Source organism: Halteromyces radiatus (genome assembly GCF_025201355.1).
Source record: "Halteromyces radiatus strain CBS 162.75 chromosome Unknown BX664scaffold_1, whole genome shotgun sequence".
Lineage (NCBI taxonomy): Eukaryota > Fungi > Mucoromycota > Mucoromycetes > Mucorales > Cunninghamellaceae > Halteromyces > Halteromyces radiatus.
This window is the reverse complement of record NW_026251687.1, coordinates 1296353-1310893: the sequence shown is the minus strand read 5'-3', so window position 1 is coordinate 1310893 and position 14541 is coordinate 1296353. Positions and strand designations below refer to the sequence as shown.

At 32.3% G+C, this 14541-nt stretch overlaps 6 protein-coding genes across 6 annotated transcripts; 3 read left to right on the top strand and 3 right to left on the bottom strand.

Annotated features, from left to right (window-relative positions):
• Positions 1–697: 697 nt before the first annotated feature.
• BX664DRAFT_320039 (CAP Gly-rich domain-containing protein) lies at positions 698–1950 on the bottom strand. Its single transcript, XM_051543054.1, has 4 exons — positions 1680–1950; positions 1479–1619; positions 1314–1413; positions 698–1249 (listed from the first exon to the last, which is right to left on the bottom strand). Exons 1-4 carry the CDS (start codon positions 1836–1838, stop codon positions 852–854), a joined length of 798 nt encoding a protein of 265 aa, XP_051404540.1. The 5' UTR covers positions 1839–1950; the 3' UTR covers positions 698–851.
• Positions 1951–2800, top strand: BX664DRAFT_320036 (uncharacterized protein). Its single transcript, XM_051543053.1, has 3 exons — positions 1951–2071; positions 2386–2472; positions 2540–2800. The coding sequence occupies exons 1-3, from the start codon at positions 2002–2004 to the stop codon at positions 2584–2586; spliced, it is 204 nt and encodes a 67-aa protein (XP_051404539.1). The 5' UTR covers positions 1951–2001; the 3' UTR covers positions 2587–2800.
• Positions 2801–3398: 598 nt separating this feature from the next.
• Positions 3399–4613, top strand: BX664DRAFT_320033 (uncharacterized protein). The gene has a single exon (XM_051543052.1). It carries the CDS (start codon positions 3523–3525, stop codon positions 4312–4314), a length of 792 nt encoding a protein of 263 aa, XP_051404538.1. The 5' UTR covers positions 3399–3522; the 3' UTR covers positions 4315–4613.
• Positions 4614–5341: 728 nt separating this feature from the next.
• On the bottom strand, positions 5342–7627 carry BX664DRAFT_381599 (uncharacterized protein). The gene is made up of 4 exons (XM_051548975.1): positions 7021–7627; positions 5758–6913; positions 5502–5685; positions 5342–5424 (listed from the first exon to the last, which is right to left on the bottom strand). The coding sequence occupies exons 1-4, from the start codon at positions 7562–7564 to the stop codon at positions 5377–5379; spliced, it is 1932 nt and encodes a 643-aa protein (XP_051404537.1). The 5' UTR covers positions 7565–7627; the 3' UTR covers positions 5342–5376.
• Positions 7628–9662: 2035 nt separating this feature from the next.
• BX664DRAFT_320026 (Bromodomain-containing protein) lies at positions 9663–12610 on the top strand. Its single transcript, XM_051543051.1, has 7 exons — positions 9663–9781; positions 9893–10322; positions 10425–10817; positions 10890–11586; positions 11653–12005; positions 12090–12306; positions 12414–12610. Exons 1-7 carry the CDS (start codon positions 9702–9704, stop codon positions 12491–12493), a joined length of 2250 nt encoding a protein of 749 aa, XP_051404536.1. The 5' UTR covers positions 9663–9701; the 3' UTR covers positions 12494–12610.
• A 448-nt stretch (positions 12611–13058) lies between these two features.
• BX664DRAFT_320020 (RP/EB family microtubule-associated protein) lies at positions 13059–14504 on the bottom strand. The gene is made up of 6 exons (XM_051543050.1): positions 14330–14504; positions 14221–14256; positions 13973–14069; positions 13719–13918; positions 13289–13647; positions 13059–13231 (listed from the first exon to the last, which is right to left on the bottom strand). The coding sequence occupies exons 1-6, from the start codon at positions 14412–14414 to the stop codon at positions 13214–13216; spliced, it is 795 nt and encodes a 264-aa protein (XP_051404535.1). The 5' UTR covers positions 14415–14504; the 3' UTR covers positions 13059–13213.
• Between the last annotated feature and the right edge of the window lie 37 nt (positions 14505–14541).

Here is a 14541-nt window from a genome sequence, read left to right as displayed (position 1 = left end):
AAGTCCGCACCAAAAATTTTATTTGCACCGAAAATATGCCCATAATAAAAACTATACCTTTATTTTATTTTATGAGATATGAAATCTATATACTATTTTATGACATATAATGATGAATGAATTGATTTGATTTAATAATAATAATAATAAAAAAAAAAAACAATATAAAAGACACTTTTTTTTTATTTTCTCCTTTCTTTCTTCTACAAAATCCAAAAAAAAAGAAAAATATTTACTTTTTTTGGCTGGTTTCTTGTTGATATCTTCTTCTTTCCGTTCGCCTAGCCATACGAGACAGAATATTGATTCTTGTTTTCCTCGTTGTTCTTTGGTCTTGTTGTGCTTCTGTTGTCCTTTTTTTACCGTAAGAAATTTACACTATCCCTTTTGGGTTGCGTACAAATAATATTTAGTTGATCATCAGAAACCATTTTTCAATTTCTTCTTTTCAATCACCGGAATGGGGGAAGGGAAATATATAGATCCGAAGTAATAATAAAAGAGCTACAATTATACAAATAAAAGTTCTGAAAAGATTTGTTTGGACTCTAGATTTTTCTTTGGTAGGTGTGGACTATTTTGGAAAGTGTGGATTATAGATTTGATTAGGGAAATAAGTACTCTTTTCGTGTGAATGATTATTTTTGTTGAACATTAGATTTTACTTGAAGATGTAGACTATAAATCCTCTTTTTTTTTTTTTCTTTGCAGGGAGTAAAAGACAGATTTTTATTTTGTGGAAGGGGTTGAATGGTAGTACCAATAATCCAAAACTAGACAAAAAGTTATTATGTGATAAGACTATAAACAATCCTATTTTTATATCTACAAGTATATTCAAAAAACCATCACTACATTTCTTCCAATTCGTCATCGGTCAGTAATAATTCTTCTTCAGGAAAATCACCCACAGTCACCTTGATAGGACGAACAAAAGTACCATATTTTGGAGGACAAGAGAAATACCGTACACCTTTGACACTACCATCATTTTTACCCAATGGTTCATCATATTGAATGCCAACCCAAGTACCCGATTGGAATTCTGTAGGACCCAAGAATCGCACTGTACCACGTCGTCCCAATGTATCATCGTCCATATTATCGCCCAAGTTGACAAGGCATCGATCACCCACTTTGATCTTACTTGCTGCTTCTTCATTGTCGCGTTCAAATTGTGCCTGTTGTTCTTGTGCTTCTGCTGAAAATCTTCCCAGTTTATTACGTTCCTTGAATGCTCGAACAGTATCTACATAACAATAAAGTTTTTATTTATTTATTTTTTTTTATTTTTTTTATTTTTTTTTGCTTACCAGATCGATTACGATAGTCTTCTTCGGATAATTCAAATTTTTCTACTAACGAGACATCAGTATATTGGTTCTTGACCCTATGAGGATTGGTATCAGTCACCTATTCATAAATATATATAAAGTCAGTAACACTTTCTCTCCTTTTTATTTCCTCATAATATTTACGTGAAGTCGCATAAAGTTTTCAAAAGGATAAGCACCCACTAAAGCATTATCATCTACTAAAGACGCAATATGGATATCACCTTGATAAAGGTCAAGCTTTTGTGTATTACTAGGTGTACCAGTGATAGGTTCGAGTTTACCCTAACAAAAAAAAAGTTTGACTGATTAAATAAATATAGATATATAACCAAAAGAGAATACCTTCAGATCCAAAATAGTCCAACCTTTTTCAAGACGTCTTTCAGCACTTATATTTTCAGAAGTGGTAACAATAACTGTAACAATGGACATGGTATATAAAAGTAGATGATTTATCAACAGAGAGAAAAAGAAATGTAACTTTTTTTTTGTGGAAATCATATCCCGACTGAGTTGATCCAAAAAGGTAGGTGCCGTCACTTTGTCTTTTTTTGCTTTGAAGGGAGGGGGGAGAAATATTTTTTTTTTCCCTTCTTTTCGTAACTACAGAAAACAATACAACACTTATTTTTTTTTTCTTTCTTTTCAGTTCATTATACATACCATGTTCGGATTACGTCGTTTTGCCCTTGAAAAGCCTGTCATCTTTTGGTCTTTTGTGATTGGCTCTGTTGGTAAATAAAAAAAAAAAAAAAGAGAAAAGAAAAAGAATACATGAACAATGATTATGACAACAACATCAAACAGTGGTAAAGACAGCAGCGGTAACACGAATGTACATATCGATCATATCAAGACGTATCAGCAACATATATCAAATGACAAACGACATGGATGATAAAGTGTATTTATAGGACTGAATTGGATTATATATGACACTAATGGATACTACCGCGTGCTATACACTGTTTCATGTTGGAGTTGTTATTGTTGAAATGACAAGGTATAATTTTAATTTTAATTTTTTTTTTTTAATTTATATTATTAGGTCCTGTCATGGTTTTCACAGTACCTAAGGTTCGTCGTGAATATTTTGGATACAAAGGTGTAGAAGGACTTCCTCTTACTTATCCTCGTAAGTTTTTACTTTATTGTTAAGTAATAAGTATATGTTTAATTTGATTATTTTTTTTTTTGTGTAGTTCCTAACCGGGCACGTAATCCTCCTTCTGGCTATGAAGATGCATAAATGAACACCAATCTCAAACAAAATTGACCATCCCTTATAGATAGTCCCACAACATTCCCTTATTTTTTTTTTTTATTATTACTTTTTTAGTTTACTTTTTTACACTTACAAATATATAAATATATATCTCAAAATTTTGTTTGTTTTTTTTCCTTTTCGTTATATTTTTTCTATTTTAGACAAATAAACTTCCCAATTATTATTGATGCAATGATTTGATTGTGCATTCCTTATTTTTCAATAGGGTTAGACAAGAGAATGTAGTCTGGAAAGATACTTTTTTTATTTTTAGCTACCATGTAAAAAAAGGATCGGTGGCCTCCGCGCAAAGGAATGCCCGAGATGGATAGTAAAATGAAGTCAATGCAACACAAAAAATCAAGTTTACTTTTTTATAAATATTAAAAATATTCTATCCCGTAAAAGAAAATTCTATTCTAAGATGGGAAGTGGAATGAATATTTTTGTGTATCCTTTCCCATTTACGTTGTTTAAGAATCTAGTGATTCTAGTAGAATTTATACAAAAAGATCTCGTCTGTGATGAATCCAAAAAAAAAAAAAAAAAAAACTGTTCTTGATGATGATGATACTTGAAAGTCGTACACTTACACTGTACACAGAACATATAATAATAAATAAGTGAGATGATATTTTTTTTTTTTTTTGAAATCTTTCATCCATCAAAATAACCTTCTGTTACGTCGGATCCTGAACACTTGCTTAATATGGTGATCATGGTACTTTTGATTTCTTTTCTATAAAATATCGTAAAAACCTCATTTTTTTCTTTCTTTCTTTCTTTCTTTCATTTTTTTTTTATATATCTCTCTCTTTATTCTGTTTTATTTTTATTTCCATTATTTTTATTATTATTATTATTATTACTATTATTATTTTATTATTTTCATTATTATATACATTTTAACATTATATCATGCTGTCAGTGAATCATATGTTAAACCAGCAAGATGATCAATCATCACAGACTCAATCACGATCTAGACTCGACATTACCGATCTATTATGTGATCAATCATCAGAAATACTTCCTACACCAACTTTATCCACTCATTCTTCTCCATCAAGTACCAACTCTGTTTTATCTTTGCCATCTTTTGATTTGGATAATTCTATCACCAATTATCATCATCCATCATCCGGTGGTAAAGCATCATCGAATTACAACTTGATTGGTACTCTATTACCATCTCCTTATGATGAGACCAAGTCTGATGATTGTGTGAAAATACCCTATAGAAGACGTAATTATGGAAATCATTACTATCAACATCGAATAATGTTGATGACAGATACACAAGAAGGTGAACAGCCTACAACATGCTTATTCCAACAACAACAAGAAGAAGAAGAAAATGACAATGATCCCACCAACTGTTACTATTACAATAACAATAACAAAATGATCAAAGCCAAAAGAAGACGTGCAAGTAATAAACAATTACAAGTGTTGAATCGGGTGTTTGAACATACATTTTTCCCATCAACACAATTACGAACTCAGTTGGGACGACAGTTGAACATGAGTCCACGAACAGTACAGATTTGGTTCCAGAACAGACGGCAAGCTATACGAACGAAAGAAAGACAACAACTTCAACAACAGCAGCAACAGTATCATCATCATTATCATCATCGTCATCACCTTCCTCCTCCTCAACAACAACAGCTATTACAAGAACAACGTTATCAAAATATCTTTTATTAAAAACAAGCTGGTTATCTTGTCTCTAATTTCGATATGACTCCTTTCCTTTTTTTTTTTTTTTTCATCTTCATCTCCTTCCCTTCATTAGTTTACTCTTATATTTCTCAATATTCTTTTTGCCCTTCCAAAAAAAAAGCTTCATATTTTACTATAATCATTCTATTTGTTTATTATCTGCATGAATTGTTTCTCTTGATACTTCCCTTTTTCTATTGTTTATTAGTTTATGGTTTCTCTTATTAAAATAAATAAAAAAAAGCATCTCTATCGAATATTATTACCTCTGACAATCATTTTTGATTACATGATGGTTACTCATGATTGATTGATTGATTATCATGTCCCACGTCTCTTTCACACACACACACATACATTTATAACATTTTTTTTTTTTTGTACACAAATGGTAGGACATCCAACTATCTTCCTTAACATACCAAATATAATCATCATCATTGTCCCTGGTCTTTTGACTTTTTTTTTTTTTCAATAATAACAACAACTTAGGTTTCTCTTTGTACCATCATTGGTATTACATTTCGGTTACACGCGTACTTCCTCCATTTACATTCATCATTCTTCACCAACGATCATCCATCACTCAAACAAAATCTTTATTAAGAAGGGCCCTTCTATTACGTAAACTTTTATCTTCAACTGCTCTTCTTTGTTTACGTAAACCTGTCATCATGAACGCCATATTTAAACACACAGAGGTCAGATGGCATGTTTATTTATTTATTCATTTATTGATACAACAAGATACTGAAGAAGCTAAGTAAAAAAAAAAAAAAAAAAAGTAAAAGAAATATGTACAATCACTATGACTACGATAAATAATAATAATACTAGTAAAAAAAAAAAAGAAAGAAGAAAGGGAAATGACGGGGAAATATAAGCTATAAAAAAAAGAACTACAAAAAGGCATTATAAAATAAAAAAGGAAAAAGAAAAAAAAATGTATACAAAAAAAGAGAGGGATAGGTTGTCGAGACAAAAAAAAAAAAAAAAAAAAAGAGGAGATAGAGAGAGAATCAAATAGAGATTTCTACATGGACAATTTCATGGTCTTCGAGCAATGGCATTCTTTGGTTTATGATAAACATGACACTATAAGAAATATATATATATAAAGAATAAGCTTGCATCCCTTTTTTTTTTTTTTTTTTTTTTTTTTTTTTTTTTACCTTGTGAGCATGTCTAAACCAAAGGACACTATTCTTTCTTTTGACATTACTAACAGCTACCCATTGATGACATTGATGACAAAGTCCTTCTACTAAATCTTGATCCACCCATCTTGTTTCCACTGGTTGTACAAATTCAGCACCAGAAACTGAGGAGATACCATGATAAAATTGTTTGTGGTACCTGTCAAAATATAGTAATAAAATAATCAGAAATATATAATTATAAAATATATATATATATATATATTCTTACCAATAAGCACTGTTTTTCAATTGAAGCCAACGACCAGGTTGACATGTATCACATAAACCTTCTTTGGATTGTCCATTATATCGTACCCATTTTGGAGTATACATATCACCTTCAAATCGTAACTTTTGTCGTCTAGGTCTTGCTTCAGGATCAGTTTTGGCCAATTCCACATCACGAGGACACATATCGGGGAAATCTGCATCACCAGCTTCAACGATTTCTTCCGTTTCCTTTGGCACACGTTTCCGTTTGGGTCTTGCTGGTGGAGGAAGCATCATATTATTTGCAGGATGACCATGAGCATGTACAGCTTGTTGATAAGCAGCATAATCTCCAGGTGGAAGTGATGATGGATGAGGACTTAATCCAGCTTGTAGATGAGAAGGATGTTGTAAATGCATAGGATGAGTACCTTGAGGATAAGTGGAAGAAGAAGATTGCATTCCTTGTGTTGTAGGAAGAGGAAGTTTACCACCAAGAGAAGGATGAGGTGTATGAGGAGGAATAGGATGATGATGTGGATTAGGATAATAATAACCAGATTGTTGTTGTTGTTGTTGTTGTTGAGGTGGAAGATAAACATGATGAGGATGATGAGGATGAATAGACTGCTGTTGTTGATCACCATAATGCGAATAAGAATAATGTTCTTGAGCGAATTCTCTTTTCTGTCCAGCAGTAGATTCATTGTTGCTATTGGTGGAAGATTGATGAGCTAACGGGTGTACAAGAGAAGGATCATGACGGTCGGATGGATGACGTTGATCGGTATACATATGAGGATGAAGTAATGGATAAGGCGCTAATGATGTGGGTGTAGAAGAACCAGAAGAGGATGATTGATATAAACCATCTTGAGTCCATGTAATACGATTAGTGTGTTTAACGTCGTTCATACCAGTGTAATATGGGTGATCATTTTCTTGTTTCAATACCGGCTTGAATGCAGATGCAACACCGTATGCGGGGGTGATATTATGACTGGCATCGTTGTTAAACAAATCAGTCCGATCTCTAAATTGTTGAGGCATAGAATTCCAGTTCATACCCACATCATAAGAATGTCGTCGAAGAGATGCAACTTCTTGATCAGCCGTTTTTTCTTGAGTTTGTGCTGCAACAGAGAGATCATCTTGCCATTGTTGTTGTGCTGGTACTGATTATGCGCATAAAATAATAATAATAATAATAATAATAATAAAAGAAATAATTAAATATATTATTATCCCTATTTTTTTTTTTTAAAATATATATATAATATACCTTTGGAAGTTTCTTTTGATGTTTCTTTTGTAATGGTTGGTACACGATTAAAATTGGCGAGTAACATGGCAGCTTCAATAGAATTTCGATGTTGTGATAAATGTAAATCCAATTGTGGGTCGTCGGTGATACCAAATGGAAGCCCAAGGATAGCAGGACTACTTTTTCGTTTATCAAAACGTCCACTAAGAAGTAAAGCGGGATTCAATCCAGATGGTAAAAGAGGATCCTCATTGTTTTCATTATCATTTTCTTGTAATATGGGATCTTCGGACATGGTGATAGTTGTTGTTGGTAAAAAGTCTGTATTATCTACAAGAGAAGGATTAGAGTTTTCATATTCTGGTATGGTGGCAAGAGAAGAAGAATCAGTTGGTAATGATGACGTTGTATCTGTAACTCCTGTTGTTGCTGTTGTTGTATCAGTTGTTGTTATGCTAGGATGAGTTTGAGGCTGAGTCGAAGGATGATAATGTGGATTAGGTGGTTCGGCATAATGAAGACTACGTTGATCAGTAGAAGGTAGTATTTCTTGAATATCCATTATTTGATAATTCAAGTTTACAAAGGAAAGTGAAAATAAAAAAAAAAAAAGTTTAAAAAAAAAGAAGAAATAAGTGAAGAATAAGAAAAAAAAAAGAGTTTTTCCCGTTATTTGATGGCTTGCTTTTTTTTTTTTTTTCGACTTTTTTGCTTGAATCTTTTCAAGCAAGAAATTGAAGTGACTGTGGCAAAAACTTTTTTTTTAAAACTCCTTTTCCAAACTACCAGAATGTATGGGACCACATGTGCAAGGTGTTAGTATGAAACATTTTTCATGCCCAAGGATATCATAGACAATATTACTTTTCTTTTTTTCTTATTCAAATCAATCTATGATGATAATTATTCTAATAGTAATACAACAAAATATATATATAAAATAACAATAGTAAAAATTCAATCTTTATTCAAATGCAGATCATTGATGGTGTCACACACTATGTCTAAAATACTAAATACTAAAAAAAGACACAAGCCCCGATTCTATTTGAGTAAAAAAAAAAAAAAATACAATATATTAGTTTCTATTCACATAAGCGTGTTTTTTTTTTTCAAAAAGAATAAAAGATATTTGTATTGTATGACAAAACATCATAGATCTTGGTGATATATAAAAAAATAGTCATCATTTATAGATCAGGAGCGAATTGTTTAATCATTTCTATCATACCAATACAAAATCAACATCCTTTTTTTTTTTTTGCTTACCTATAATATCAATTCTTGAAATATATATTACTATTATATGATTAAAAAAAAATAAAAAGAATGAAGTCAATATATGTATATACAAGGATGTATTATTCGTAATTGAAAAAAAAAGGATCAGTAGTTATGTTTGGTTCCATTTCAACAAACTAGGCATAATGCACCGGCGAAAGTGCGCTCCAGTAAGTGGTCAAACGCAAATTACAAACATCATTTCCATATCAAATATAAAAAAAACATGCTTTTCATATTTACCTATTATAAAACAAAGAAGCAAAGAGAAAAGGTATTGGAAAAAAAGAACAGAGGCTTTTTATCGTTATTTGAAAATTTTTCTTTGATTGTGACTAACAAAGGTGGCTGAGCCAATCCCAAAACCCTTCTTCTCGCGTTCTTCCCCCATCCTAAATTCAATTCATTTTCCGTCCTTATTTGTGTCATCTAACGCGTTTAACTAACGGGCTCTATGGCAGCAATCTTTTATAGATTTTCATCATTAAAAAAAAAAAAAAAAAAGAAGATACTGATAAATGATACTAATGATGATGAATCTAATTGGCTACTTAGTAATATGAAATAGACCCCAAAAAATAAACAATATAATAATGCTAAAATAGAAACTGAGAGAATAAAGTTTTTCAAAAGGAGATGAGCCAATCAAAATAAAATAAACTTGACTTGTGACTTGAAATAAAAATAAAAAAAAAAAAAGACATACAAGCCTGATGATTTTTTTGATTTCTTTCCATCCTCTTTTTTGTTTCCCTACTTTTTTGAATCGGCACTAAACCTTTTTCCGGCACTCTCTTTCTCTCTCCCCCCTTCAACCTACCATCAACAAAAAAAAAAAAACACTTTGAATTCAGCTGCGAACCAAAAAAAAAAAAAAAAACCTTTAGCAAAACCGAAAAAAATATTGGGTGACTCTATCGATTTTTTTTTCTTTCCACTGTTCCTCACTTCCTTTTGATACTGTTGTTTTCTTTTTGATATACCTTTTTGGACTAAACAAGGTCTTTTTTTTCTCTCTCTCTCTCTCTCTTTGTATTCCTGATTAAATCATCAAGTCTACTTTATCACTTCTTGGTGACAACTATCAATAAGAAACCAATATATACGTTTATCGGTTTTTTTTTTTTTTACTAGAAGGTACTATTTTTGTTTTTCTTTTTTGTCTTTTCTAGTTTTTTATTGGTCGATGCAATGTGTACACGTAGTCGCTCCTTTTCTGTCCCCCCAGGGCTGAAATTTGAAGCTCCTACTTTCGCTTTTTTTTTTCTCTCTCACTCACTCTCCCTTCCTCTGTTTCTTTTTACTAATTTCCCGTTCTCTCTCTTTTTTTTTATATTATTCCTTCTCATGGTTTTTCTCTTGGCTCAAAGAGATAACATCAAACAAATTCAGGCTCTTCCTGTTATATTATTACAAACATGGCATCTACACCTGCAGAACAACAACAACAACAACAACAACATGAATTAAACTTTCCTTCTGAACAGCCTACAATTGGGTAAAATTAAAAACAAGAAAAAACTCCCATTAGAAATCATACGTTTCACGAATAGTATTTTTTTTTTTTATAACATTCAATTACTTACATTCTTTTTTTTTTCTATTATAGAACACCGAAACCTGTAGACGATGATAATGACGATCTTCATACCACGAAAAAGCAAAAATTGGATCATTTAGCTTCTGCAACATTATCACCATTATCAACATCATCTTTATCACCTTCTTCGCAGCAACAACAATTACAGCAACAAGAATCTACACAATCAATAGAGCCGATCACTACTATGGAATCATCACCTACGGCCGCAGCACTAGCAACTAATACACCTTTAGCGTTCAATGACACTCCAACAGATTCACAAAAGGATGCATCACAAACAACTTCTACAGCAGCTACTTATGGAAGCCCTGTCGACACAGCCACTCATTCACCGGAAACTTTAGAAATCATCAGCAATGAAGGTTCATCACCACCACCTTCAGCATTTGCAAATGGAACTGGTATCAATCTTAATCAATCTAAACCTAGGAAACAGGTAAAAGAAAAAAAAAAAAAGAGAGAGAGAGAGAGAGAGAAAAGGGAAAGAAAGTATATATTGTGTATTCAATACATTGTTTTTTTTTATTTCTGTCTGTAGAAATCTTCAAGAGGATCGTCACCATCACCATACAGCTTTGCTTCATCATCCAATTCAAACATGACTCGTGATCAAATCAAATATTGTGGAGCTATCATGCGAAATCTCAAAAAACATCGTGACGCGACACCTTTTATTCATCCAGTGGACTATGTGAAACTCAAGATACCGGATTATCCTAAAATCATCAAACATCCTATTGATTTGACTACCATAGATCGCAAATTACAACACGGAGAATACAATGATGTCAATGAATTTGTGGCTGATATTCGTTTACTTTTCAACAATTGTTACAAATTCAATGGCCCGGAAGCTATGGTCTCTATGCTTTGCCAAAATGTCGAATCCGCTTTTGAAAAAAGTTTACGTCAAATGCCACCATCCAAAGATGTAAGTAAAAAACAAAATAAAAAAATGGGTGTATGATTTATTTTTAATTTATATATCTATTTTTTTTTTTAGTCACCTTCAGCCAATGTCTCACCTGATGTCAAGGAAGGATCTGTACAGCACCAACAACATTCACCATTACATGGCACCAGTAGTTTCCGACGTATCAGCGAAGACAGTCGACCTAAGCGTGAGATCCATCCTCCACCTTCCAAAGATTATCCTGAAACCATGACAAAACAACGACGTCGGCGTAGTAATGGAGCACATACTGGAGCAGCAGGTACAAGTGGTGGAAGAAGAAGGAAAATGGATGCACAACTCAAATTCTGTGGCCAAGCAATACGAGAACTCAAGAAAAACAAGTATCGCGATATCAACTATCCATTCTTACATCCAGTGGATGCTGTGGCTCTCAACATCCCTGATTATCACACTATCATTACTCACCCTATGGATATCAGCACCATTGAACGACAATTGAACGAAGGCGAATATGATTCTCCTGAAAGTTTTGAAAGTGATGTACGTTTGATGTTCAACAATTGTTATCGATACAATCCACCTGCTCTACCTGTACACAAGATGGCTAAGGATCTAGAAAAGGTCTTTGATGAAAAATGGAAGCATTTACCGGAACCAGAACCAAGTCCTCCTCCTCCTTCACCTCCACGACCCACTCAATCTTCTGTGATTACAAGAAAGGCCGATTCTTATTCTACTGAAGAAGAAGAAGAAGAAGAAAATGTATCGGATGATTCTGAAGATGGTAAGTCAAAAGACGTAAATAAGGAAAAAAAGGTATCATTTTTATTCATTTCATATATATATATAGATCGTGATGATCGTATTGCAGAATTGGAACGACATATTGCCAACATTTCACAACAAATTGCATCCATCAAATCCACAAAGAAGAAATCAGATCGAAAGTCAACAGCAGGCGTCAAACGTAAATCAAAACAAAGTACAACATCAGCCCATAGAAAGACATCTAAAGAAAAAGCACCGCCTAAACCACGTCGAAGAGCACCAAAACAACAAAGGAAGCCATCATTAGGTAGCGAATTACCTGAATTCACATTTGAACAAAAGAAAGAGCTTAGTGAAAGTATCAACAATTTGACGGGTGAACGACTTAATACAGTGGTGAATATTATTCAAAGCTCGATGCCTAATTTGGACGGGGTAATAACGATGACAAAAAAAGAGAAAAAGAGAGAGAGAGAGAGTTCAATAGTTATACTTATCATTCTTGTTTTTTTTTAGCAGGGACAAGAAGAAATTGTATTGGATATTGATGCTCTGGATCGCAAAACTCTACACAGATTACATGAATTCGTCACAGGCAAAAGTTTGATTCGAAGACCAACATCGGCACATGCAAAACATACCAGTAAGAAGCAAAAAAGTTCAGAAAATGAACGACGTATCCGTGCTTTGGAGGAATCCTTAAAACAATTCAGTTCTGGTGCATTACCAAGTCATGGTAAGAAAAATATTCCAAAAAAGAAAAAGAGGAAATAGACGATCACAAAGAAAGGATGTTAAACTCATTCCTTTTTTTTTTTTTTTTTTTTTTTTTTTTTGTAATAGGCAATCATACTTCTAGTGAAAGTGACTCGGATAGTTCATCAGATTCTGATTCAGATGATTCTGGTAGTAGTTCAGAATAAACGCCCTTCCCTTGCTTTATAGTATAAATACCATTTTTTTACACTGACCGTTTACATATTTGTTAGTTATACATTCAAGTGTTTCCTTCTCTTTTTTTTTTTTTTTATAGTTATCTCTTTTATCTTATTTTAGTCTTTTTATCTATTTTTTTTTTTTTTTATGATTTCATATATCAATATACGTACCTCTCCCAATACACTACTCATCCACTTGAATAAAAATCATTGATCATCGTTCCCACAATAGTGATGTTTATTTTCTTTCTTTTTGTATGAAATTCATCGTCCAACAAGCATTGGCTTTCATTGGACTCATCGATGACAATGATATTTACGTATAAAATCATTCATCATTGTCATTATTATCTTGTTTCTCACTCATTTTCCATAGTCAAATCTATGCAATACTAGCCAATCTTTCACTGACAATCAAATCGATTCTCCCACATGAATTAGTTTCATTAAATCAATACGAACCCACATCCAAAAAAAAAAAAAAAAAAAAAAAAATAGATATCCACTCGAAACGATCTTTGATTTCAAAATAACTAAACTAAAAGTAAAAAAGATGATAATATATATATATTCAAATAGGATAAATAAAAAAAAGAAATAAAGAGTCAGGATAAATAAAATAATAATATATAGCGACATAAAATGACACAGTCATCCGTCACTGTCATTCCACCTATATTTTTCATGCAATCCTAACTAAGCTAACTAAACCAAATGATCGTCCTATCAAAAAAAAAAGCAGACAATAAGCATGGGTAAGATTTCTATTTCCATTCTTACCTCTAATATGGCTTTCACTTTTTGCAGAGTATGCATGGTGGTTGGTGATAAGGAGGACAATAAATGGGCAATCTTTTCCAGTTTTGAGTCATAAAAATCCTTTTCTTCCCGTAAAGAGTTGACGGTGAGTTGTAGTTGAGCTAAACGTTGATTTAATTCGATGATCTTCGTATTGCCATGTGATAAGGAAGGATTTTTAATGTCCAAGGAGGAATTGGAAAGAATGGTGGAAGAGGTTGATGGCGAACGACATTTCATCATTGGATAATGGACATCAATAGGTGTGGCCAGAGCGGTAGATGAAGACGTGGTGGAAGATGCACATGATCCTTGATCTGAGAAAAAAGTGGGTTGATGTCCTATGTTATATTGAGAAGATGATTAGTTTTTTTTTTTTTTTTTTTTTTTTTTTTTTTTTTTTTTTGTTTACCAAAAGATTTCAAAGAATACAAAGTAGCATCAGAATATACCCTAGCGACTTTGGCCATACTTTTTTGTCTTCTTCCAAAGGCATCATAATGTTCATCTTGATGATACATATCCCAATACCCCTTAATCCATTGCAGAAACTCCAAATTATCTTGAAATCGACATTTGACCAATTTTTCCACCGGAATCACCTTATCAATTCTATAAAACAAGATGATTATGATGATTTCTTCTTTTCATTCATTCATCACTTACTTGTGTTTTTCAAAAGCTTGTTGTAGTACCTTGAAATTCTCGATATATTGATATTCATGTTTGCAATCAAACTTGATTTTCGCCAAATGAACATCTCCTACAGAAAAAAAAAAGAGATCGTCGTTAGTGTATCAATCATGAAAAGTAATAGTGCGACATATTCACTCCTTTTTTTTTCACACACACCCACATATCTATATCCTTGTATCGAACTATCCCTTTTTCTTTTTTTTCTTTTTCTTTTTTACCATAGATAGAATCAATGATCTGGGAATAGGCCACACCTAGAAACAAAAAAGAAAAAGATGAGTTTACTTTTATCGTGTTCAACACTCTTATTCAAAAAAGATATGTCACCTGTGCCAAGTTGTTCCACTTTGGTATATGTGCTTTGTAATAGTCCATTGACCCAAATAATCAACTCTACTCTTGATGCAGTCATTCTTATTATTATTTTTTAAAAAAAAATAAAGGGAAAGAAAGAGAGATAGAAAAGGTATAAATAATGGATATTAAAGTAAAAAAAAAAAAAAAAAAAAGGGAAGAAGAAAAAAAAGTTGGGACGTGCA

What these genes read in the sequence shown, in the direction of transcription:
- BX664DRAFT_381599 (XM_051548975.1), bottom strand. Translation starts at nt 7,564, where the DNA reads ATGGATATTCAAGAAATACTACCTTCTACTGATCAACGTAGTCTTCAT. An exon ending in ATCAAAAGAAACTTCCAAAG is followed by an intron (nt 6,914 to 7,020) that starts GTATATTATATA and finishes GCGCATAATCAG; the next exon opens with TACCAGCACAACAACAATGG. An exon ending in GGTTTAGACATGCTCACAAG is followed by an intron (nt 5,425 to 5,501) that starts GTAAAAAAAAAA and finishes TATTTCTTATAG; the next exon opens with TGTCATGTTTATCATAAACC.
- BX664DRAFT_320033 (XM_051543052.1), top strand. Translation starts at nt 3,523, where the DNA reads ATGCTGTCAGTGAATCATATGTTAAACCAGCAAGATGATCAATCATCA.
- BX664DRAFT_320026 (XM_051543051.1), top strand. Translation starts at nt 9,702, where the DNA reads ATGGCATCTACACCTGCAGAACAACAACAACAACAACAACAACATGAA. An exon ending in TCTGAACAGCCTACAATTGG is followed by an intron (nt 9,782 to 9,892) that starts GTAAAATTAAAA and finishes TTTCTATTATAG; the next exon opens with AACACCGAAACCTGTAGACG. An exon ending in AATCTAAACCTAGGAAACAG is followed by an intron (nt 10,323 to 10,424) that starts GTAAAAGAAAAA and finishes TTCTGTCTGTAG; the next exon opens with AAATCTTCAAGAGGATCGTC.
- BX664DRAFT_320036 (XM_051543053.1), top strand. Translation starts at nt 2,002, where the DNA reads ATGTTCGGATTACGTCGTTTTGCCCTTGAAAAGCCTGTCATCTTTTGG. An exon ending in TTTTGTGATTGGCTCTGTTG is followed by an intron (nt 2,072 to 2,385) that starts GTAAATAAAAAA and finishes TTATATTATTAG; the next exon opens with GTCCTGTCATGGTTTTCACA. An exon ending in ACTTCCTCTTACTTATCCTC is followed by an intron (nt 2,473 to 2,539) that starts GTAAGTTTTTAC and finishes TTTTTTGTGTAG; the next exon opens with TTCCTAACCGGGCACGTAAT.
- BX664DRAFT_320039 (XM_051543054.1), bottom strand. Translation starts at nt 1,838, where the DNA reads ATGATTTCCACAAAAAAAAAGTTACATTTCTTTTTCTCTCTGTTGATA. An exon ending in GGACTATTTTGGATCTGAAG is followed by an intron (nt 1,620 to 1,679) that starts GTATTCTCTTTT and finishes TTTTTTTGTTAG; the next exon opens with GGTAAACTCGAACCTATCAC. An exon ending in AAAACTTTATGCGACTTCAC is followed by an intron (nt 1,414 to 1,478) that starts GTAAATATTATG and finishes ATTTATGAATAG; the next exon opens with GTGACTGATACCAATCCTCA.
- BX664DRAFT_320020 (XM_051543050.1), bottom strand. Translation starts at nt 14,414, where the DNA reads ATGACTGCATCAAGAGTAGAGTTGATTATTTGGGTCAATGGACTATTA. An exon ending in AGTGGAACAACTTGGCACAG is followed by an intron (nt 14,257 to 14,329) that starts GTGACATATCTT and finishes TTTTGTTTCTAG; the next exon opens with GTGTGGCCTATTCCCAGATC. An exon ending in GATCATTGATTCTATCTATG is followed by an intron (nt 14,070 to 14,220) that starts GTAAAAAAGAAA and finishes TTTTTTCTGTAG; the next exon opens with GAGATGTTCATTTGGCGAAA.